We start from the raw sequence: 23,958 nt of genomic DNA on the forward strand, positions 1-23,958 counted from the left end.
AATCTATCAAAATAATTTTAAAAAATCAATAAATAGAAGAAAAATAAAATTGTAAATGAAATTGTTTAATAAATTAATTATATATACACAAAAATACACTATATTTCTAAAATTTTACTCCTAAAATTTAAATACTATATTTATTTTATACAACGATATTTTACGTGATTTAAATTGTATCTATCAAGTTAGATTTTATTATGTGATTTATTACGCATATTATTAATAAATTAATTAATTATATTATAATTTAATTAATTATTATAATTTAGAATTTAAAATTAAAATTTTGAAAATTTTAAAATTTGAAAGTATCAAAACTTTAAATTTTCACATCAAAATTTAATTACTAATAAGCTGTTATACAATTTATTAATAAAATTAATTTTATATATATATATATATATATATATATATATATATGTGTGTGTGTGTGTTTGTGTGTGTGTGGTGTTTGTGTGTGTGGAAGAGAGAGAATGAAGTGGAGTTGGGGGAACAGTGTCAACCTAAGGTTTCCCACCCTCCTTTAATGTAATAGAAATAGATATAATATAATATATATATATATATATATATAATATATATATATATATTATAAGAATAGATTATTAATAAAATTAATTTTATAATTTTATAGAGTTTAGAGATTTAAAATTTTAAATTTGAAGTTACAAAATTAGAAATAATATTATAATTAAAATTTAAATTTAGAATTTAAAATATAAAATTAAAATATAAAATTTAAAATTTAAAACTTAAAAATTAAAAATATCAAAATTTAAATTTTGATATCAAATTATAAAATTTTATATATATATATATATAATATAGATATATACCGTATTATCTGATTTATTACCCATATTATTAATAAAATTATAATTTTATAATTTTATAGAGTTTAGAGATTTACAATTTAAATTTGAAGTTACAAAATTAGAAATAAATATTGATGAAGTTAAAATTTAAATTTAGAATTTAAAATATAAAATTTAAAATTTAAAACTTTAAAAATAAAAAATATCAAAATTTTAAATTTTGATATCAAAATATAAAATTATATATATATATATATATATATTGGGAAAGAGAGTAAAGGAGGGTTTAAGAGGGTGACACGTGTCACTCTCTGGGCCTCCCAAACCCTCCTTTAATGTAATAAGAATAGATATATGGCCTTGCATTTCTTGTCCGCATTTTGATGCACCAGCTGCTTTGGATTGCGTGACCGATTCTACAGTAGTGCAAAAAACGTGGACGACATAAAAGAACAAAAAATGAAAGACTTGAAAATGTGAGGATGAGTTATTTATTTAATTATTTTATTCTTTTTCAAAATTGAGAATTTTACTCCCTGCGATTCTATCTAAGGTGTTCCCACCTGGGATGAACTCACATTAACCCCCAGGGACGTACGGGGCCAAAACGTTTACGTGAGCGGGGCACAAGAGAGAGCAAGTCATGCGCATGATTGGTCTAATCTACTTTTGGAAGAAAATTAAATCGAATCTAGACAAAATTTTGTCGAGAATTTTTTTTTTTTGAGCAATTTAAACATTCTTTTTATATTTGAATTTAAGTTTGACGTACGATAGCTAGATAGCACTAGCAGATTGTGATGCTCGAATTATACAGTCTAGACACACCAATTAATTGTTTAATTTCCTCCTTAGTTTAAAATAGGAATTATTTAATTTGGCATCTAAAACTTAAATAGTATGTAAAGTCTACAAAATCTGAATTGTAATATATATATAGGTACGTACCTATTTATATATTGCCTATCTATTATGTCTAGAGCTTGCTGTTTCCAATTCACAGCATGCAAGAGCACACCACAAATCAAACTACCAAGCACTATAAGAAATCCATTTGTGAGGACGGCAGAGTGCGCGCACGCGTGAGAGAGGGAGAGGGAGAGAGAATCCAGTGCAATTTCTAGATCTCCAGTTCTTTGACTACTCATCACCTTTGTTAAATATAAAAATATTTAAACACCGTTCTCTAACAGCTTAAGCTTTTAGAGTACAACGGGTGTTTCACATGGTATCAGAGCAGGAGGTCCTAAGTTCGAGTCACGCCAGGCTCCTAGTATATTAATTTCCTCCCATTTAATTCAAGCCTACGTCATGGGCCGATTAAAAAGTCTCGAGCCCAAACGTGAGGGGGAGTGTTAAATATAAAAATATTTAAACACCGTTCTCTAACAGCTTAAGCTTTTAGAGTACAACGGTTGTTTCACAACCTTCACCTCTGAGGCTGTACAGATACAAAATTAAGGTAATTTTAGTTTTTTTTTTTTTTTTTGAGAAAGATTAAGGTGATTTTAGTAACTAATTAACTAAACAGAAGTTGAGGCACCCAAAGAGATTAATAGGGGATCCGCCGAGCCAGGCACACGCACGTTCCCACCCATGCCCGTGCTTGGCTCTGCATGTCCCTACGTACCACATGACATGAAATATTGATATGATTGAAAATACGCACAAAGAGATAGATTTTGTTTGCTTTTGTAGAAAAAGTCAGGCCGTGCCAATATAAATGATTGGTTGTTTAATTTCATATTGTTTAAGATGGTGTAAGAGCATCCAATCCAGCTATTACATTCTATTAAAAAAAAAAACTTTTGAAATTAATGTTAGCGAAATACTAAGCCTACCATCCAAAAAAGATTGTAGGATTACAATTAATCCCTAATCCAAGTGTTGCAATCCTACTCCTTGGATTTTTCTTCTTTTTTTTTTGTTTCTTTAAAAAAAAAATAATATGACTAGCTAGTGGATGAGCAAGTTGTAAAAATTACAACCAAAAGTTGATTGTAGACCTTGTATTGCTCTTAAGTTGATTGAGTGTGATAAGTTGCTCTTTATTTCCTCAATATATACTAATTTTCTTTCATCTCAACGTATTTTGTGAGGCGTCGTTCTTGAGCGTCACAAATATGTAATTCTATTTAGGATTCTCACTGGATGAGTAAAATTGATGAACGGCATTGCATCAATCATGCATTAATTGGACGCATAACTAGCTAGACATTCTTGGTAGTAGCGTGCAATCTACATATATACTCTTTCGTGGATCAAATTGCTTACGTAAACATCAATTTGTGGACGACAACGTTGTAAATACGTCCGTAATTAACACTCTTGAGATGGGGCGAAACGCAAGCTTCCCATAGTAGCGGCTCTTTAGTTTACATATATCTACGTACGGCCCAAATAACGCACGATCGTTTATGTCTAAATCAACACGGACAGGGACAAAGACATGGACTTGTAGGAAGAAGAGGTGTTCAATTGTGTTACGTACTCCAATAATTAATCAGCTACACCAACCGTCCGTAGTATATAATTAAGTGGCAAAAAATTTGATGGTTGGTATTTGAAGTCTCAAATTTGAATTCTAGTTGATTCATATTTTCGGTCAAATTTATTATTTCTAAAAAAAATAAACGCATTAAACGGATAGAATGCTATCTTTCTTTCAAAAAACAAAAAAAAACACCAGCTTCCCTCAGTTCTACTTTTTCATTGGATTATCCTTACCCACTTTTCAAGTACTTTAGCTAAAGGCTATTAATTAATTTACATTATGATGTAAAAGGAACCAATAACCTAATGAGGAGTGCTAGATTTAGGATCCATTTTTAATTGTAAAACTATAATTTTTTTTCTCTCTACTTGTTTATTATATATATTTAACTAAAAACGAAAAGAGAGTCGGTAAGTACTACATGGATAAGAGGTTATATATAATATAGGGATTACAAAATCTTTTGGTCTTTTACTAGGCATCTCTAGCTCTAAAGTAATACGTAAATATTACGACATCTAAATAATCCAAGGCCATTCACATAAGAGAGCAATTAATCGTGCGCGACATGTCAGCGAGGATGCGCATCGTGATTTTGAGAAAGTTTCTCTGCTTGAAAAGTACTACTACTACTATTTGGCACAAATTGACTAAAAAACGTGAATATCTTGTTTAGTATTCTGTACGCATGCGATTTGTTTTGTTTGTTTTTTTGTGCTCGCGTGTGTGCGTTTACATGTAGAGCAAGTGATGACAAGCTCGGTGCTAATCCATTTTCCATTTTCTTTCATTGATTTCAATTATTATTATTGTCGTTACCTTACAAATCACAAACTTATTATTAGGAGAGATGGGCCGCATAAATATGACGTCCATACTTTTTGCAGGCTTAGTTTTAACCTGGTCCTGGTCGTGGTCCCTCCCAATGGGCCAACCTGGCCCAGCGAAAACTTGCCCAGAAAACAGTAACTAGTGCTGAATGGTCCGGGCCAATGCAGCTTTGTTGGTTGCATCACAAATTTTAACCGCGATGAGGGGCCTAAATGAAAAATCTGCACCTCCTCATTACAGTTAACAGTGCTTCTCTCCCTCCCTCCCTCCCTCCCTCCCTCCCTCCCTCCTGATCTATAAATATATATATATATATATTGGCATCCACGGCAACATTCGCGCAGAACTACTTCATGTTTGTGTGGGTATTATATATAAATGGCGAAATTTCAGATCATTCATCTGATCTCTCTTTCTCTTTCTCTTTCTCTTTCTCTCTCAACACCTGTGAGCTTCTGAGAGTTGAATAAAATAAGATGGAGATAAGCTTATAAATACTCCCCATGAAGGTTTTAGGTCTAGTCGCCGGCTCCAATTATCGATTCGGAATCTCTATCATCAAGAACTATTTGATAGGACAAGTGCTACTATCCTATTAATAGAATAGTACCTCTAGCCTATATATATATATATATATATATATATATATATATATATANGATCATCAAGAACAATTTGATAGGACAAGTGCTCCTATCCTATTAATAGAATAGTAGCTCTAGCCTATATATATATATATATATATATATATATATATATATATAATAAAAGCTTTATTGACAAGTAATCAAGCTCTCCTCCGAGAAGTTACATGATATCGAAAGAACTATTAGAATAGTGAAATGCCTACTTAACACAACAATGTTTAATTAAATCTTCTCTTTTGACCTTATTTAGCCTCTGTAGCGGCATTATTGCCAGAAATTCCTTTTTTTTTCTTGACCCTCATTATTTTATTTTTTTTTTTGAGAAAAAGGTAGCACGCTACCCGTTTCATTCATTAAGAATATGAACTAGGCTACAAGAATGGGGCAACTCGGGTCCCTGAAAAAAAAAAAAAAATTTCTTAGGTTGGGAGCCGTGAATCCCACTTCTTCACCAACTCTTTGAGAAAAAGAACAGTCATCCCCGGATTCGGCTGAGCATTTCTAAAAATAGAGTTATTTCTGACTTTTCAAACGGTCCACCAGCAGCCTACCAAATCTGTTAGGCTAGATCTCTTAAACCGATGGTTCTTCCTAGCCGTCCATCTCTTCAACTGATGGTTCTTCCTTGCCCCTCATCATTAGTAAGATATTAGTTTGGTTGACCCAGAACTATCTCTCTCTCTCTCTCTCTGTCTGTGCGAACATCATGTCGTTCTGTCTTCACAGGTTTTTATGGAAGCACATCAGAAAGCAATTCGGTATCTTAATTAGCCTCTCTCTTTCTCTCTCTCTCTCTCTCTCTCTCTCTCTCTCTTTCTGGGATATCAATTTATGTTTGTTCTGATCTTATTATACCTTCTAGCTGTACTAGTCCCTACTATAGAGATGTGGTTGAGCATCTTTCTTCCCATTTCGAGATTAATTGATGAGACGCGATCGATACAAGCCTCCTGATTTATTAGCGTTCATTTGTTTCTCTTACTATTCATATTTGATGCTTCCGTACGCAACTGTTCTTTAACCTTGATTTAGCTTGACTCATTTTAAATTGCACAATATTCGCCTAATAATAAATAAAAAATTTTAAAAAAAACTTTAACACGAATATCGCTTTAGGTTATGTGCACTATGTATTTTATCAAAACCAACATTCTCTCAGGTTGAAGTGATTCTCTGAGGCTGAGCTGCTGTAGAGAAAATCACTAATTGTGACCAATTAAAACTAGTTAAAATCGTGCTGTTGGCTTTGCTGCAATTTGCTTATTTCTGAAATGTTCTCTATACTTCAACAAATAAAATGTGGGGTAATTAAGCCCGATCTTTGATTTATGCATGTAGATGTTATCCTGTGTATTATTGCAGCGAGGAGGATAGAAGCAGGAAGAATGGAACAACCCGTCGCGGAAGCACCAAATGTTTCTGCAAGTTCTCCCCATAAAGATTCAGAGAATGGAACAGGTTTAGAAGCGCCAATGTTTGATTTTAACATCATAGTAGCAGCGACAAACAATTTTAGCGATGTCCTCGGTGAAGGAGGATTTGGTCCAGTTTACAGAGTACTAGCTGTTGACTAGATCTTATTACCCTTTTCACCTTATTTTTTTCCAAATTTGGTAGTGTGTAGTGTTATTCAATTTTGGTGGCTGCTCCAGGGAAGGTTACCGAATGGTCAAGAGATAGCTATCAAGAGACTATCGAAGAGATCCAGCCAGGGCGTAGACGAATTCACGAATGAGGTGAAATTGATTTCCAAATTACAGCATAGGAACCTGGTAAGGCTTCTAGGCTGCTGCACTTATGGAGGAGAGAAACTATTGATCTATGAGCTCATGCCGAACAAAAGCCTCGACTTCTTTCTTTTCGGTTGGAATTGCCTCTCGCTATCGGTTCATACGGATATTATTCCTTTTCCTTCTTTGCCTGTTTGCATGTAAATTTATAGTGTTGATTGGTGCATATGCTTCTATAAAATTAAATTTGCATGCAAATTTATAATCCACTGTAGTGGATGATGACTCACTCTCTCTCTCAGAGCTTAAGTGGTTTTATCCTGTAGAAAATTACTTCTTGCTGCTTATGAGTGCCATCTCAATGCAAAAAAGAGCTATTGGCATGATTCTATGAAATTTAATCGTGTTTTGGGAGCAGAAACTACTGGGCATGAGTTCATCATCGACTACTGTGGATTTTTTTGACGAAACTTGTCAAATAGTTATCTATTGTTGACGTCTAATTGTGTTTCTACTGTATTTTAATCAGATGCAAACAAGAAAGGGCTGTTAGACTGGAAAAGGCGCTATAGAATTATTCAAGGGGTCGCTCGAGGTCTAGTGTACCTTCATCGGGACTCGAGATTAAGAATTATTCACCGAGATCTGAAAGCAAGCAATGTTTTACTCGATGAAGAATTCAATCCGAAGATATCCGACTTTGGAATGGCGAGAGATTTTGGCGGCGATCAATTTCAAGCTATTACAAACAGAATTGTCGGAACATTGTGAGTCAATTTCTAGTAAAACTAAGCATAGCTTTAAGGTTTATAATAAGCATGAATATAAGTACATATACATATATATCTAATATACGAATTCTGGTTACCGGTGGCAAGCTTACAACATATGATAAAGTCGAGGTTTTTGACACAAAAGTTTAGTTGGATCTCTTTAGCTGTATTCTGGAGTAAATAGCATGAATTGTTCAGTTGCCGACTCGCTCTCCCTGCAACACATACAACAACACTGTGCATTCACTTGACCTTTCTCAAGCAATAACTACTAGTGTTTTTCCATTTCCCTTGATAAGTTTTGAAGGTAATTTCATTGCGACAAGTAACGGTTGCCATCTATGTTAACAAAAGAAAGAAGATATGCATGAGCTTAGATTGGAGAGTGTCGTATTACTATCTGTCTCAATTAGAATGATATCCGAGACACTAAATACGTACTGCAATTCGTGAAAGGAAGTGGCTACATGTCACCGGAATATGCCATGGAAGGGAAATTCTCTGAGAAATCCGATGTCTTCAGTTTCGGTGTTTTGCTTCTGGAGATTGTCAGTGGTAGGAAGAATAGTTCCCTCCTCCCTGATGACGAGCAGTCTCTTAACCTGTTGGGACATGTGAGCACTATTTCTGCTTTATATCTGTTCTTTGATCAAGTACTTCCTTGTACGTTACAAAGTGCTGTTGGTGTAATTACTGTGGTGAACTTTGAGTATTTTCAGGCATGGATGATGTGGAAGGAGAACAGATAACTGGATTTGATCGATCCATCATTAGGTGACTCATCTTCGTCTGAAGAAGCGTGCAGGTGCATTCAAGTGGGCCTCTTATGCGTGCAGGAGTTGCCAAATGACAGGCCAGCCATGTCGTTGGCGGCCACAATGCTTACCAGTGATACGAGTCTACCTGTTCCAAAGCGACCTGCTTTCTTCGTGGGAAGACGTTCAGAGGAGATGAATCAGGAAACATGCTCTGTAAATGATCTAACATATACTGGCTTAGATTGCAGATAGAATGCGAGTACAAAACGAACTCGCGTTGTATAAAACTACAATCTACTCTTTGATTGATGTTGACGAGTTACCACCTTGTATAAATGTGAAGAACTTTTCACGATGACCTTTCCGCTAGTTTCTTGTGCTGTGCCTTTGGCTATTGAGTCTGTAACTTTTTGGTTTCGATAAATACCTGGGATCCGGAAGAATGCTAGCTTTTCAATGATACTTGATTTGACGGATTCCTCCGTCGGCTCATCTCCATTTTTTTTTTTTTTTTAAAAGCCACTCGGAACATCAACTAATCTTAATCTTTCATGCGAATGTATGAAAAGTAGTATCAACTTTGGGTGTATGAAAAGTAGTATCAACTTTGGGTGCACACTTCATGCGTCTTTTCCGGAGGTGTATACGCTGCAGGATGGCAAACCAATTTCGGTTAGGGATTGCGTTGGACGCGACGGCTGGAATTGGATTAGGATCCTGGGCGATGAGTCATCTGTTCCGCCAAACCTGTGCCCCATCCTATCGGAGCTCAAAGAGAGAGTTACTACTTTCAACATTCGGCATAGGGAGGACAGGATTGGATGGAGATGGGACAGTAACGGTATATTCTCAGTCCAATCGATCTATCGGATGTTGAACGACGGGGGCACGAGAGACGGACGGGCTAACCTGATTTGGAGTCTTCGAATTCCACTCAAGATCAAAGTGTTCTGTTGGCTAGTTCTTAAGAAAAAAACACTTACGGCTGACAATCTCAGCAAGATAGGATGGTCGGAACGTACGGCTTGTGTTCTGTGTAGGGTTTACGACGAGTCGGTGGACCATCTGTTCACTCAAGGTGTCTTTATCAAGTTTATCATGGCCACGGAACTCGAGGACGTACAGCCGGGAGAGTTGGATAACGATGTACATATTGTATGGGATAGGTGGAAAGGAAGGGTTGCTGGATAAAGTAGAAGGAACGGTCTATCTGAATTGGCTGCATGCTGGTGGACCATTTGGCTGGCCAGAAATAATCTTATCTTTCGTAACATTCAGTTTGACCCCGTATTAGCGTGCGAAAGCTCGAACAGCTGATTGATTCTTAGAAAAACATTTAATGATTTATTTATTTATTTATTTATTTATTGCTTTTATTATTGAGGCCCTGACTGCCTCACCTCTGTAGTCTAATTCATAGTTTCAATGAATGAAACAGGTAGCGTGCTACTTATTCTCAAAAAAAAAAAAAAAAAAAAAAAAAAAAAAAAAAAAAAAAAAAAAAAAAAAAACTTTGGGTGCACAGCTTTTTAACGCAATCACGATGCTACTGATGACTTCTTGCTGTTGTTGTTACATTGGCTTTATTCGAAGCGTTGCCGAGGTGGGCCCGCATGTTTAACCTGGGGCTTTTACAGTAGAAAAGGCCGCGGCCTGATTAGCCTTGCACATGTTGGGTCAAGGCCGGAAATGGTCAATCTGGCCCAATGAAGTTACAGTCCTTCCTTCAGGCCTACAAAATTAAGGCCCAATTGGAACCCGGAACACTTGAGGAGGATTTTTCTCACTTGTAAATCGCTCACGCTCAGGGACCTAAATGAAAAATGTCCACTTCATTTCCGCGCTCATCCCTCTTGCTCTCCCTTTCCCTCCCTCCCTCATCGTCTCTCTCTCTCTCTCAGTAGGTAGGCACGTAAGTAAGTAAGCAAGCAAGCAATGGAGGAGGGTGGTTCGGTTGTGGCGCGCCCGCCGACATGTACGACCGGGCCTTCGTCGGCGACCTTTTCTCCTCCGAGTCGTCCTTTCCCACCTTCCCGGCCTAGGCAACAGATCGACTTCCCCGCCCACAACAGCGCCGTCGAAACGATCCTCCCCTCCAGCCTCCAGGTAGTAAAAGCACTCAACCCTAACAACAACAGCCACTCTAATTCACCCCACCCTCACGCCCTTTCCCTTCAGGGTCAAATCGACAACCCTCCGAGCCTCGTGGATCTCGACAATGCTCGGTAGTGATAAAACTCTCCCAGTCGTGAAAGCCAGCTGCTTAATTTCGTTGTCGGAAGAAGCTCAGAGGAGAAGGAAACATGCTCTGTAGACGGTCCGAGGCGCACTGATTTAGATTGCACATAATATGCAGGTATAATATGCTTGTTAGCCGACTTGTTCTGAGGCTCTTTGAACTGGATAAAGCAAGCAAAACGTGCAATTTGGTTTGTGGCGATTCGGTTTCTGTTAACAACTTGGTTGTGTTTGGACTTGGCCGGGGGAGGGCATGAGTCCTAATTTTTTTCCATACGCGTTAAAACTAGGAAGGCCCAGAAAAAATAAAAAAAAAAGAAAAAAAGAAAGAAAAGAATGTCAAAGGCATGATGATAAGTCCATCCGAAGGTTCCGAGTAAAGTAAGCAAAACGTGCGTGCTACGCGCACTGGGTACCCAAGTCCATTATTTTCACCGTGCAACCCATGGAACTTATTTTTTACGAAGGGTCGCAACCATAAATCATCGTGGACGGAGCGCTCTTTCTCTTTAATCCATTCTCTGACGAGGAGTTAATTTGTTAGGTTAGGACTCCTTCAAACCGGTCGGCTTCTCCACCTCCATTCTTCTTCTAAGCCCACTTTGGTCCTTCTATATGCATGCCAAGGACTCGAGAATTATATGCATGTGAGTGACACAGTCCAAAAGGCCTATTTTCTTTCCTTTTTTTTCAAAAAAAGAAAAAAAGAAAAAAGAGAAGAAAAAGAATTATATTTCCTGCGCCGTCCAGGTGGACAACTTTTTAAACACCGGGTAGTCTCGAGTGTCGACTTGGGTACGTATAATCCACAGTCAAAGTAAACCCTATCAATTTTGAACCAAAGGATACGCGACTTTGTGATCTATTTTCTCATTCAGTTAGTTACTTATCGTCGACCTGCTACTACTAAATAAAAAAAAAAAGGAACACTCCGTCCCAACTCATCTCGATCGTGACTCTCGAGGGAGAGAGAGAGAGAGAGAGAAGCTATAGAGAGGCTGATGCGGAACCATTACAGTGCTCTAAGCACTCATCATCTCTCTTCTCTTCTCGTCATCTGTTGGTGCTGCTGCTTGTCTCTCCTATCCGGCAATCCAAATGCGTCGGGGGCGGCGGCGACCGACAGCCTCGTGTCGGGCCAATCCCTCCGCGACGGCGAGACGCTGGTCTCCGCGGGCGAGGTGTTCGAGCTCGGGTTCTTCAGCCCCGGCCGCTCCAAGAACCGCTACGTCGGCATCTGGTACCACAACTTCTCCGCCAACACCGTCGTGTGGGTCGCCAACCGGAACGCCCCGCTCGCCGACTCCTCCGGCGAGCTCTCCTTCTCTCCCGACGGCAACCTCGTCGTCCTCACCGGCGCCGGGACCGTCGTGTGGTCCTCGAACATCTCCGTCTCCGCCGCATTGCCCTCGAACGAGTCCTCAGCGGTGCAGCTGCAGCTGCAAAGCAGCGGCAACCTCGTCCTCAACATCTCGGGAGCCACCGCGTGGCAGAGCTTCGACCACCCGACCGACACGTACCTCCCGGGGATGAAGATCGGCCTGGACCTCCGCACCAACGTCAACCAGCTGTTCACCTCGTGGAAGAGCGAAGACGACCCCGCCGTCGGCGACTTCTCGGTGGGCATAGACCCGAACCGGTCGACGCAGATCTTCCTGTGGGAAGGGACCAAGCCGCGGTGGCGCTCCGGCCGGTGGAACGGCCAGGTCTTCATCGGAATACAGAACATGGTCCCCACCTACATCTACGGCTTCAGGCTCAGCAACTTCCTTCAAGAGCAGAAGATGTACTTCTACTTCACCGCCTTCAACAGCTCGCACCGCTACGTCCTCACAGCCGACGGCATCGAGCAGCACCTCATTTGGGCAGCCGACACCAAGTCGTGGTTCAGGTACTTCGCCGAGCCCGTCACGGCGTGCGAGCATTACAACACCTGCGGCAAGTACGCGACTTGCACCGATCAGAACTCGCCCATCTGCGCCTGCATGAGAGGCTACGTCCCGGCGGTTGAGAGCGAGTGGAACGGCGGGAGCTGGACCGACGGCTGTGTTCGGCGAGTGCCGTTCCTTTGCGATAGGAACAAAACTAGCGTTAACGGGACGGCCGCGGAGGCCGACGGATTCTGGAAGATGGAGCAGGTGAAGTTACCGGACCTGTCGGATTGGTACTCCGACATCGTCGATGCGGACGGATGCCGACGCACTTGTTTGAGTAACTGTTCTTGCAAGGCCTATGCTTACACTAGCGGGATCGGGTGTTTGATATGGGGCGTCGATTTGGTCGACGTTCATATTTTCTCCAGCGGAGGGAATGAACTTTATCTTCGGCTTGCAGGATCAGAGCTAGGTCGGTACATTTCTTAATCACTTCTCTCGTTTCTCTGAAATGAATTATTTTGCGTTGATTACAAATTTAATTAGTCCTCGAAAATGGTGAATTTTGACCTTCAAGTTTAATTGACCTCAATTTCGATCCTACCCTTAGTTAGTTAGTTATCAGTTTTAAGTCCAAAAACATGGCATTTTTTGATACGGTAGATCAAGGATGGATTTGATTGTTATGTGTGAATCTATCGATACTGTTACAGTACTTGAAACTGCGGTAATGAAATTGAAATCCAAATTGAAACTTAAGGGACCAAATTTTATCATTGTTAGGCGTAAATCTTGGGTTATGGGCCGATGAAATTGTTGAGAAATTTTTTAGAACATATATGAATAGGACATTTGTTTAACTGCAGATCAGAAGAAGACAACGGGGAAATTGTTTCTTATACCTGTTGTTCTTTCTGCGATTGTCATTTTGTCTGGATGCGTCTACCTCTGCTGGAGGTTCAGGGGAAGAATAAAAGGTGAAGGCTGACGCCGAAACTCGTTATTCTATCTACTTCTGGAAGTGCTCTGCATTAATTGGTGTCTAACTACCATTTTTACTATTTCTAATAGAGTTGCCTAAGAAGAGAAGCATTAACCGAGGAGCAAGATCAGTTGAGTCGAGCAGAGGTACAGAAGTAATCACAGCAGAGCTACCAGGGGTGATTAAAATCATAGATGAAGAGAAGGATGGGGAATGCAGAGAGCTACCTCTTTTAAGCTTTGATTCCATTGTTGCTGCCACAAACAATTTCTCCTATATGAATCTCCTAGGAGAAGGTGGATTTGGTCCGGTATACAAGGTATAGTACCCCTTTGTTGCTGTTCTTTTTCATATCAAACGAAGAATCAATTTTAAAAAATTAAAGAAAAGCAAAAGAAGAATCAATTATCGATGAAGCAGGTCGATGTGATGTAATTGCATATGTTTTTATCTGAATGACCTTAACTCTTCTTAACAAAGATGATTATCTCAAACAACCACTAGTAGGTTCCTGTGACCTGTTTTCATGTGTAATTACGTAAACACTCTTCTAGTCATAGACGGCCATTCTACATACTGTAATCTGGTGACTGGCGACGAAATTAACCCATTTAACTTAGGCTCCATTACTTTAGTTCGCATATCTTGGCATCAGAAAAATCAATGACTCCACGGCAAGATTTTTGGTGCCTCCTTTTGGTGATGAACAAAGTTGGCGCTTCTCTTAAATATGTAATGGCGAGACCATTATTACGCAATCCTTATTATGCATGTTTAGACACTAATGCTGTTACTATACTTAATTGTTTCCTCTCTGCAGGGAATGCTAGCTGGGGGCCAAGAAGTAGCTGTGAAAAGACTGTCTAGCAGCTCAGGACAAGGACCTGAGGAGTTCAAGAATGAGGTCATACTGATCGCCAAACTACAACACCGTAATCTTGTTAGACTCCTGGGATGCTGTATCGATAAAGAAGAAAAGATACTTATCTATGAATATATGCCCAACAGAAGCTTGGATTCTTTTCTCTTTGGTAAGTTTATTCACTATTTTCATTCATCTTGACTCATACAGACGACAAGCCTACAGTGCGATGATTTTGTTATGCTAATTTTGCACAGATGCAAGAAAGAAAGGTTTCTTGGATTGGAAGACGAGGTATAACATAATAGAAGGGATTGCTAGGGGCCTCCTGTACCTTCACAGGGACTCGAGGCTGCGAGTAATCCACCGCGACCTGAAAGTTAGCAATATACTACTGGATGAGGAGATGAATCCAAAGATCTCTGACTTTGGCATGGCGAGGATATTCCGCAGAGATGATAACGAATCAAACACAAAACGAGTGGCCGGGACTTAGTAAGTACTACCTTACCTTAAGTTAACGAGTGGCTGGCACACCTATACCCAAGTAAACAGTATAGTAGTGCAAATTCTGCGACACGTCCAATTTAGAAAGTGAATTCGTTAATTAGTCTTTGCATTCTGAATTCTAGGATGCATATTTACTTGCCTTGGTATTATGTCTAATAATTGTTTGAGTTGATTGCGTTATGCAGTGGCTACATGTCTCCAGAGTATGCTATGCAAGGGCTCTTCTCTGTGAAGTCCGATGTCTATAGTTTTGGGGTAATACTTTTGGAGATTGTTAGTGGGATGAAGAACAGTACTTATCTCCATCCAGAATTATCTCTAAACCTTTTAGGACATGTAAGTGTATAAAAAATGCGGTATTCTTTCAAATTTCTTCGTTACCAAACTGTTCTTACACATGACGCCGAATCAGTCAGTGTGCTAATCTTCTGAATCTTAATTTGGCGAAGGCATGGAAATTGTGGAACGAGGACAACGTGTTGGAATTCGTCGATCCATCTATAAGGGACTCGTGCTCGCTTAGGGAGGTATCACGGTGCATAAACGCCGGGCTGCTATGCGTGCAGGACCGGGCGAACGACAGGCCGACCATGTCATCAGTCGTTATAATGTTAGAAAGTAAAACTCCGGCCAGCTACTTCCCGCGACAGCCCACCTTTGCAGCTGAGAGGAACCTTGTTGATGATACTGACTCATCTACAAATGAGCCAGGAGCCGTTTCTGCTAATGCTTCAATCACTATGCTCGTTGGGCGGTAGAAACTCTGCTCGCAATTTGATTGGAAACTTGGATCTGCTGCTTATCTTTTTTTCCTTTCTTTTTTCCCGCTTTTTCTGCGACTATGATGAAAGATACATCTATACATAGAGATGGAATGTCTGACGAATATTGTTGAGCAGATTGTTGTATAATTTTATTCTACAAGTTTAAACTCTCCCTTAGTTTTGTTCTTTCAATTTTTATTTGTGTATTGTCAAAATGATTAATTTTTTTCTTAGACAATGTTTTTTCTTAAAAAAAAACTATAGAAGCAGGCTTAAAGGCCAGGCCAAGCAGTTCATTGAATCATATACAATGCTTTAACTGTTGTATATTATTATTCCACCAGCTTGTGCCTGGGATTGGGGACACAATATCACAGAAGAGTCGAGCACTCTTATGTTGTACTTTTTTTAAAAAAATATTAGCTCCTTTGAGCCACTTATGTTGTAAATGGTGGGACAAACGTATGAAATTAATGCTATGGTGTTTAACTGATAGGAGGTATATGTTAATTGCTGTTATTTAACTATTTTGGCCCGTTCTATTTACAAATTTCTTTTTCACCTAAGTTCGATTTATAAAATTTTAAAGGTAAATTGGTGCACTGATGTATCCTTCGGGTGTTATTGCCTAGCAGATTATACAAAAAAAAATAGCAGCTAGACCGGGGAACGCGCGCGTTTCCGAATAATCAAAGGGGGTCGGTCGAAGACTTGCTTATCATCGTGAGGACTCGAGGTTGATGATAATTCATAGAGATCTCAAAGCTAGCAATATTTTATTACACTATGATATGAACCTTAAGTATTAATTGCTTTACAATCCTTAGCTTTCCTATCATATTTAAGTACGCCTTAAAGAGATTAAACATAGTATTTGTTATCCCTCTTAGTACTCACATCTATTAATTTTGTAAACGATGCAGGACAGTGGTTAATTATGTCTCCTGAGTATGCAATGGAGGGACTCTCTTCTGTGTGTCTGATGTCTACAGCAGCTTTGGGGTATTACTCTTTTGGAGATTGTGAGTGGATTAATTGAGGAACAGCTCAATTAACCACGGCATGGACTTTCTAAACCTTCTAGCTTATGTAAGTACGAAATGTCTACAATAACCGACTGTCTCCATTATGTAAGCCTAGTTCATTTCTCTAATGAATGAAGCGGGTAGCTCGCTATCTATTTCTCAACAAAAAAAAAAAAAAAAAACCGACTGTCTCTAGTGCAAGTGACAATGGATTTGGTGGTTGATACCTGATGTTCCAAATTCGAATCCTAGTTGTTAGAGAAAATATTTATATCTAAAGATAATTGTAATCAAAATCTAACTAATTTAATTATAAAGGATAAAATTGAACTTACATATAAATATAAATATCCCAATAAAAATTTGATCTTATCCGAAAGCGTGCGAGGCACTGCCATAAGACGTATTCCCGTCCTTCATGCGGGATTATCCGGAAATAGCGTCCCAAAGTACGACCGAAACTCTCCTTCCTACGAATACGAACGCGAAAGAGGTTGACGGAGACTCTTTCAACACTCAGCGATAAAAGGATCAAATAAAGTGGATGAAGATTAAAAAAAAAATAAACATCATCAACTCTTGCAATTATCCTCTTTAATTTGTAGCTCCGGGTCCTCCTTGGTTGTGAACTTGCCATTAGCTCTTTTCTCAAAATCTGGGTGATAAAAAGCTTTCTCTACTAAGATCAGGTTGGTTGGTGGATCATTTGGAAAGTTTGTTGGACAAAAAACTCTTATTTCTTTCTTTCGTTGATATTGACAGGTCATAGAAGAAGCCGAATGACTTTTCACTTATACGTTCGACAATGGATAATGTGTATGGATTTATAAGTAACAAAATCAATTACAAAAGGTCCTCTTTGATAATTTATTGGATTTTATTCCTAACCAATAATCTTATATAAAGGCATCAACAATAAAAGAAGAAAAGTTTTGGCCAATATTCTCAGTTTTTGAGAGGATAAATAAAATGAAACATTATAATAATTGAAAAGAGAGAGAGAGATTCCTTTTAAAAATCAAAGTCTTCTTCTGGTTCCTTTTACGTAAAAGAATACCTACTGCTGATAGGCTTCTCAAACAAGGTCTGTTGGTGGAGCAACACTGTGTTTTTTGTGCGTTCAGTGAGGAAAATTGGGACCACCTCTTCTGTTACTGTGCGTTTGTTAGATACCTGCTCCTATGCGCGGAAGGTTCGAACATGACAGCAGAAAACTCTATCAAGGTTCGAGAACTTTGGATCAAAACTATTGACATAATCGACTCTGTATCGAGGCTAAAAGGTTTAACCCTTCTGACAACAATCTGGTGGGTCGTTTGGACGGACACGAACAACATCATTTTTCACGCGTCATCCCACAACCCTACCCTATCGCTGAAGCGAGTTACAGCCCTGCTAGCCTCTTGGAGTGAGATACACTGACCGCCGACCCTCTCTTTGGTTTTCTTCTTTTTTTTTTTTTTTTGGTAACTCTTTTTACTCGCTATTTTTTCTTTTGTTTTTCTCACTCCTTTATCCCTCTGTATCCTTCGGAACCTATCTATCTTGCTAAGTTCACTATTCCTATTGAATGAAGCGGGTATCTTGCTGCCTTTCTCTCAAAAACAAAAAAAAAAAAAAAGAAAAAAGAAAAGAGAGAGAGAGAGAGAGAGAGAGAGAGAGAGAGAGATTGCGCCTAGTTAGAAAATTCTTATATTTTTGCATAGGCTAGATAAAATTAATTGTGACATGTTATGTTGGGCTCAAGATTGACCCGGCTCGAACCTCAGGTCCCTCTGACGTAGATGACCACCACCTGATCAATTGCTCTCGTCATGATAACCTCATTAAAAATAAAAAATAAAATTGTACTCGTCATGCTACGCTGGCATTACGTGGGCCAGGGTGGACAGGATCGTAATTACGGAGGGGCAGTAAGGGGAGCCACGTACTTTTGAAAGTTTGGTTCAACTGAATTAATTAGTAATTTTCGCACTAATAAATTATAAATCTCCCTTTGCTGGTCAAATCTCCTTTTTTTTAAAAAAAAAAAAAGGAGTTTGCAAAATATTTTGCACGGTTCCAACATGCATTAACTAAAGTTAATGAATCTTTTTTTTTTTTGATAAAAAAAAGGAAAAAGTTAATGCATCAAATTTCACAACAGAAAAAACCATTAATTTTTTATCGTTTTTGTTTTTATTTTTTCAGTTTGTACCCAGCCCTCGAAACTTTCTTATATAATTTTCTTTTTGTGGAAAAAATTTGTTCACTTGGAAACAAAAAAAAAATTGTGGAGAAAATTTCCATTGAATTTCGATTATTTCGATTTTTTTTTTTTTGAGAGAATTTCGATTGAATTTCTAAACAATATGATCTACATACTATATTGTAATCTGTATAAGATTATTAAAAATTTGAAATATGTAATGTGAACCAAACGCAAGAACAGTAATTTTAAGTGAGGCCTAATTGAAGGGAGAAAAAAAAGGAAAAAGAATTTAAAAATAAGATAATTGGCACACGAATTTTGAAGCGGTCATTCGCACGGAGAATATTAGTCCAGATTGTCTCGTGTAAGTTTTAAAAAAATCTACAGTGTCTACAGTGTCATACTTGCATGGAGGATATTAGTCCAGATCGTCTGGCGTAAGTTTTAAAAAAGTCTACCGTGTCATCGTACTTGCACAACATTATTAGTAACAAGCAAATTAATTTTTTTAAAAATATATAATAAAAATATTTTTTTATTAATTATGATGGGACAAATAAACTCAAAGAGGATAATTTTATTAATTAAAAATATCATATCAGCAATATAATTGATATATTCTAAATTTTTCCTCTGGATGGTGTCAGCAATATCAACCACCTCTGCGGGGACGACGATGATTAGGCGTAACCTAGTAACCTATAATCTATTTCTAATTTAAGTTCAGAAGTCGGCAACGTCGTTGTTACAATGCACCGGATTCGAGTTAATTAACATCAAATCCGGTATTAATTAGGGCCTAATCTATTTCCTTAAATTTTATTATTATTGTTACGACCCTTTCCTTCTATAAATACCCAACAACCTCTCCGTAGATTCCCGTCGAAGAAGCAACGCGAGAAGTGCGAAAAATCCCTCCTTTCTTCTTCGTTTTCGTCTAATATCTCTCGTCTTCGCAAACCCTGGGAGGCCTCCATTAATGGCGGCGACGAAGGTCTATATAGTGTAAGCGTTACGTCGTCCTTCGACCTGCTCATTCTTTTTCCTGGCTAGCTTTTTGTGCTTATTTCGTCGGATTTTTCTGGGGGTTTCAATGCGCCATTGAGCTTCTAGGGTTATAAGATGAGAATGAGATCGACTGTTACCGCTTGTTTGTGGGTGTATTGGGCTCTGTAGAGTGCACCAAAATATCTTCTTCTCTCTCTATCTCTCTCTGCTTTTCTGATTTACTACTCTTTTCGAATTAGTAATTTCATTTTTCTGTTTTGGGTTGCAAAAAAAAGTAAATTTTTTGGTTCACTCAGTTGAGTTTTCCTAAATGATTGTTCTAATTGTTAAGAAATACCGATTCATCTAGAGTGAAAAAGGGGTTTACTTTAGCCTGATATATATGCTGCAACCATTTTCTCAGAATCATCCAAATAATATAATTTTTTTTCTGTTGCATTTATAAAGAAATTGCTCAATTTTAGTAACTCCGTTCTCGGATTATCTTCTCCGATGTTGTTGCCCTGCACCTACTGTCGAGTTGTGATTGGTGTTCATTTACACTCTTAGTAAGCGTTCGTGCCTAATCTTGTGGTAAAACTTTTCATTTACTGGCGATATTTGAGCTCTGCCCCTGTAATTTACTGACCATTGTTTTTCTTATTCTTTGTCCTTTTCTTAGAGACCTCACATCATTAGTCTGGATGCAGTGTGTATTACTTACAGCATCTTGGATTTGAATAATTAATCAAGAACTAAAGTGTGGTTGATTATGCGACTTAGCAAACTATTACTTTTAAGAACTTTTTCCTTTTTGACTTGGTTGTTGTTACTGTTGCTTATCTATAATGCTGTTACCTGGATTGGCAAAGGTGGTAAACTGTATTTACTGTAGATTGTGTCAATGCATGAATTGTACTTCTTTTCCCTGCTTTTGTTTCCCATGCTTCAATCTTCTTCTCTTTTGCGTATCTTGATCACCGAGATAATACCAGCTTGGTACTTTTTTTTTTTTTGAAATACCAGTTTGGTACTTTTGACTTATCAATGAGAAGACTTTGTGAAGTTGCATCTTCTTCCAGACACAAACATTAATATTTAATTCTTATGTCTGTTGTATTCGTTCGTTGAACAACAATTGCAGAAATTGACTATTCCATGGCCGTTAGGATTTTATTGTTCTTTTCTTTTTTTTTTGTTTGAATGTTTGATCCATGTTTGTCTTTCATGTCATGAACCACAAGCACTCCTATGTTTTCGGTGTACCACCAACTTTATGCATGAGATGCCAATTTTGTCCTTTCTTAACCTTAGATGCTTTTTCAGTTGATCAATGATACAGCTTTGTCCTCCTTGAAAATGATCACTCTACTATTCTATGTTGACAAAGAATCCTCCAAAAAGAGGGAGCGAGAGAGAAGAAAACAAATAATTTATGCTTAACAAGAGCTATTTATATAATGTGTCCAAGATGTAACTCTTTCTTGCCAGTAATTTCTGTATTCTATATGTCTATGTGATGATGTCAATGAAACTTTCTATTTCTTTCTACCTAGCGAAAAGCAATAAACTGCAGAATTCATACTTCCTCCATCTGTCTGTATTTGGGGTACTAAAATCATGTCATACATCAAGCAATTGATAGAAGAAATATTTTTCCTTGTCTTATTGTTACGCCAGTAATAAAATAAGAAAAGATAACATTTTATTATTTTCTGCAGGTACTATTCCATGTACGGTCATGTCGAGAAGCTAGCCGAAGAAATAAAGAAAGGTGCTTCATCAGTTGAGGGTGTTGAAGCTAAGCTGTGGCAGGTCATCATCAATTCCCTTCTCATAAACTAGAATAAGCTGAGAAACCTCGTCTATAAGCAAAAAAAAATGACTGATACAAAGAATTTACGCTGTTAATCTAAGTCATACAAAAGGATCAAGATGATTACCGCTTCAAATATGTAGAGTTAGAGTGTTAGCGCTTCAATTGAGATTTTTTCAATTCATTATTCCAAGTGAACATTTATCTCATAAATGGGCTCTCCTAGCCCAGTCTCCTCTTTATATTAATATACGTACCAGAGGCAAACTATTTTCACGTTTAGCACAAATCAAAATGATATTTCGATCAACTAGGTTCCAGAGACACTCCCTGAAGAAGTGCTTGCGAAGATGAATGCGCCTCCAAAGAGCGATGTACCAATAATTTCGCCAAATGAGCTTGCTGAGGCTGACGGTATTATCTTTGGGTTCCCGACTAGGTTTGGAATGATGGCTGCGCAATTCAAAGCATTTCTAGATGCGACTGGCGGGCTCTGGAGGACGCAACAGCTTGCAGGCAAGCCGGCAGGGATCTTCTATAGCACTGGATCCCAAGGCGGTGGTCAAGAAACTACTCCGTAAGCTTTTATAATCCTTCTATACTTTGATTTATGGTTAATTGCAAATTTAGCCCCTAAAGTTTGGCCCAGGTCTCAATTTTGTCTCCAAAATTTGTGACAACGTACTCCTTGACTTTTTGAAGAGTTGGATGGCATCCTTGTCAGCTGATTCTGCTAATGGAAGCTCCTAGAACGCCTTATTAAGGTGATAGGTGATGATGCAATTCATTTGTAGTCATGGATGTTAAGTGACATTTGACATCATCGGATCCTGCTCACAACTCATACTAAGAGGAATTCCCTACTGGTTTTCTCTTTCTTTCGATAGTCTTAGTTCACTCCTTACCTTTACATACATCTATCTGATATAAAATCCAGTTTTGGTTCTAAACATATCGAATAATTGAACTTAGTAATAGTTTCATTCCTATATGGCCAGGGTTTCTGCCCTAAACTTATCGGTTTCTGCTCTTAAATTACCATGGTTAAACGTATTGTTGTTATATTGCCAGCCTGTTGTCTTGTAATCAGTCGATATAGTTCCTTGGCACTCACTCCAGAGCAATTCCCATGAGTATTCTTTTCCCTCTTCTTGCAGTTTGACGGCAATTACCCAACTGACCCACCATGGAATGATCTTTGTGCCGGTGGGGTACACGTTCGGCGCTGGAATGTTTGAGATGGAACAACTGAAAGGTGGAAGCCCTTACGGAGCTGGTACATATGCTGGTGATGGATCAAGACTCCCTTCTGAGCTCGAACTGGCGCAAGCCTTTCATCAGGGGAAATACTTTGCTGGAATTGCGAAGAAGCTCAAGGGTTCATCCTGATCCCCCTCCTACATGGATCTTGTTTTCAGTGCAATGTATGGTTTTCACAAGTTATTTATTTGTCTGCCATTGTTACAGCCGATGAGATTTGGAAAACTGTACTGATGTTATGATAAAATTTTCATGAATAAAATTGCCTATGCTTGGCATGATCTTTTATCTTTATTGTCCTAATAATGTATTTTGAAGCGTCGGAAAGAGTCTTGATGGAAAGATGAGGAGATTTAAATTCACCTTAGGTATTGTTTCTTTTTTTCATTGTTCTTCTCCCTCTTAAGTTCTTTTGGATTAAAAGCATTTATGGCCTGAAATTTGTTTCTGAAAATTGTTTGCAGACTCTGTAATTATTGGTTTTATTTGACAAACAAGAAACCGAAATGTCTGTAATTGTAACTTTTCTTTGTTTCTTCATCTTTCTTTAAAGATGACCCTGCAAAACTACCAACAAAAGGGAAGACAAAAAGGAGAAAAAATAACCAAGACTGCTAAACATCTACTTGGTTTCTACACCAAAACAAATGTGCCTGGCCAGTGACATCTTTCCCATTTTGAACAACCATATCCTATGCGTTGGTTCCTGTGTTTTAATAAACCTGAAATATATACCGTTGTAATGTGTAGAACTTTTGCTGCTGCTAGCTTCTGAGCCAGTCTAATGTATGTCTTGAATTCTGCAGTTGATGAACAAATTCCGAAGCACTCTCAGATTGTTTTCAGAACATATTGGTTAAGCATGAAGAAAATGATATATTGAGCATTTCAATTTTTAGTGTTCCACAACAATCTGGAGTTACACCGCTTCTGGTTTTTATTTGCTGTCGTACATTTCAGACCTTCTGAAGCAACATGTTCAGTTCTTGATTACCATTCGGTCCTATACATTTTACCTTCTAATCAATGAGATACAGATGATGCTAACTCTGTACAAACTCTCTGTAAGCCAAAATCTTAACTCTGTCGTACTGTGCATTATGATTTGTTGTCAAATTTACATGGTCGCAACAATCTTGCTCGATGTTAGTTCTCCATCTGTTTTAGTTCTCCATCAATGATCACAAATCGCATCATCACCATTCTTCGACTGTACGCTTATTCTCCATCAATGGTCACAAATTGCATCATGAGTTGCATTGTTATACTTCGACCATACGCTAAATCTTTATAGAATACCGGCCCATTATTATCTTCAGTCTGAGTCAAAAGCAGGGTGGGTCTAGTAATTATCACTCTAGATGGTCTCTCAATTCCTTAGTTTGTTTCTCCAGCTTT

The 23,958-nt window shown here is 38.3% G+C and overlaps 2 protein-coding genes and 1 pseudogene across 3 annotated transcripts; all 3 read left to right on the forward strand.

Moving 5' to 3' along the window:
* Positions 5,281 to 8,543, forward strand: LOC109720163 (annotated as a pseudogene).
* Positions 11,263 to 15,449, forward strand: LOC109720160 (G-type lectin S-receptor-like serine/threonine-protein kinase B120). Of its 2 annotated transcripts, XM_020247058.1 has the most exons (7): positions 11,263 to 12,635; positions 13,030 to 13,140; positions 13,235 to 13,464; positions 13,966 to 14,176; positions 14,265 to 14,502; positions 14,703 to 14,853; positions 14,967 to 15,449. In XM_020247058.1, exons 1-7 carry the CDS (start codon positions 11,291 to 11,293, stop codon positions 15,273 to 15,275), a joined length of 2,595 nt encoding a protein of 864 aa, XP_020102647.1. In that variant the 5' UTR covers positions 11,263 to 11,290; the 3' UTR covers positions 15,276 to 15,449. The 2 variants fall into 2 exon arrangements, with proteins under 2 accessions (XP_020102647.1, XP_020102648.1); XM_020247059.1 differs by lacking the exon at positions 13,030 to 13,140.
* On the forward strand, positions 19,359 to 22,918 carry LOC109720169 (probable NAD(P)H dehydrogenase (quinone) FQR1-like 1). The gene is made up of 4 exons (XM_020247081.1): positions 19,359 to 19,502; positions 21,206 to 21,299; positions 21,615 to 21,877; positions 22,458 to 22,918. The coding sequence occupies exons 1-4, from the start codon at positions 19,477 to 19,479 to the stop codon at positions 22,687 to 22,689; spliced, it is 615 nt and encodes a 204-aa protein (XP_020102670.1). The 5' UTR covers positions 19,359 to 19,476; the 3' UTR covers positions 22,690 to 22,918.

Source organism: Ananas comosus, linkage group 14, assembly GCF_001540865.1.
Source record: "Ananas comosus cultivar F153 linkage group 14, ASM154086v1, whole genome shotgun sequence".
NCBI classification, from domain to species: Eukaryota; Viridiplantae; Streptophyta; class Magnoliopsida; order Poales; family Bromeliaceae; genus Ananas; species Ananas comosus.

What these genes read in the sequence shown, in the direction of transcription:
- LOC109720169 (XM_020247081.1), top strand. Translation starts at nt 19,477, where the DNA reads ATGGCGGCGACGAAGGTCTATATAGT. An exon ending in GCGACGAAGGTCTATATAGT is followed by an intron (nt 19,503 to 21,205) that starts GTAAGCGTTACG and finishes TATTTTCTGCAG; the next exon opens with GTACTATTCCATGTACGGTC. An exon ending in GGTGGTCAAGAAACTACTCC is followed by an intron (nt 21,878 to 22,457) that starts GTAAGCTTTTAT and finishes CTCTTCTTGCAG; the next exon opens with TTTGACGGCAATTACCCAAC.
- LOC109720160 (XM_020247058.1), top strand. Translation starts at nt 11,291, where the DNA reads ATGCGGAACCATTACAGTGCTCTAAGCACTCATCATCTCTCTTCTCTT. An exon ending in GTTCAGGGGAAGAATAAAAG is followed by an intron (nt 13,141 to 13,234) that starts GTGAAGGCTGAC and finishes TATTTCTAATAG; the next exon opens with AGTTGCCTAAGAAGAGAAGC. An exon ending in GATTTGGTCCGGTATACAAG is followed by an intron (nt 13,465 to 13,965) that starts GTATAGTACCCC and finishes TCCTCTCTGCAG; the next exon opens with GGAATGCTAGCTGGGGGCCA.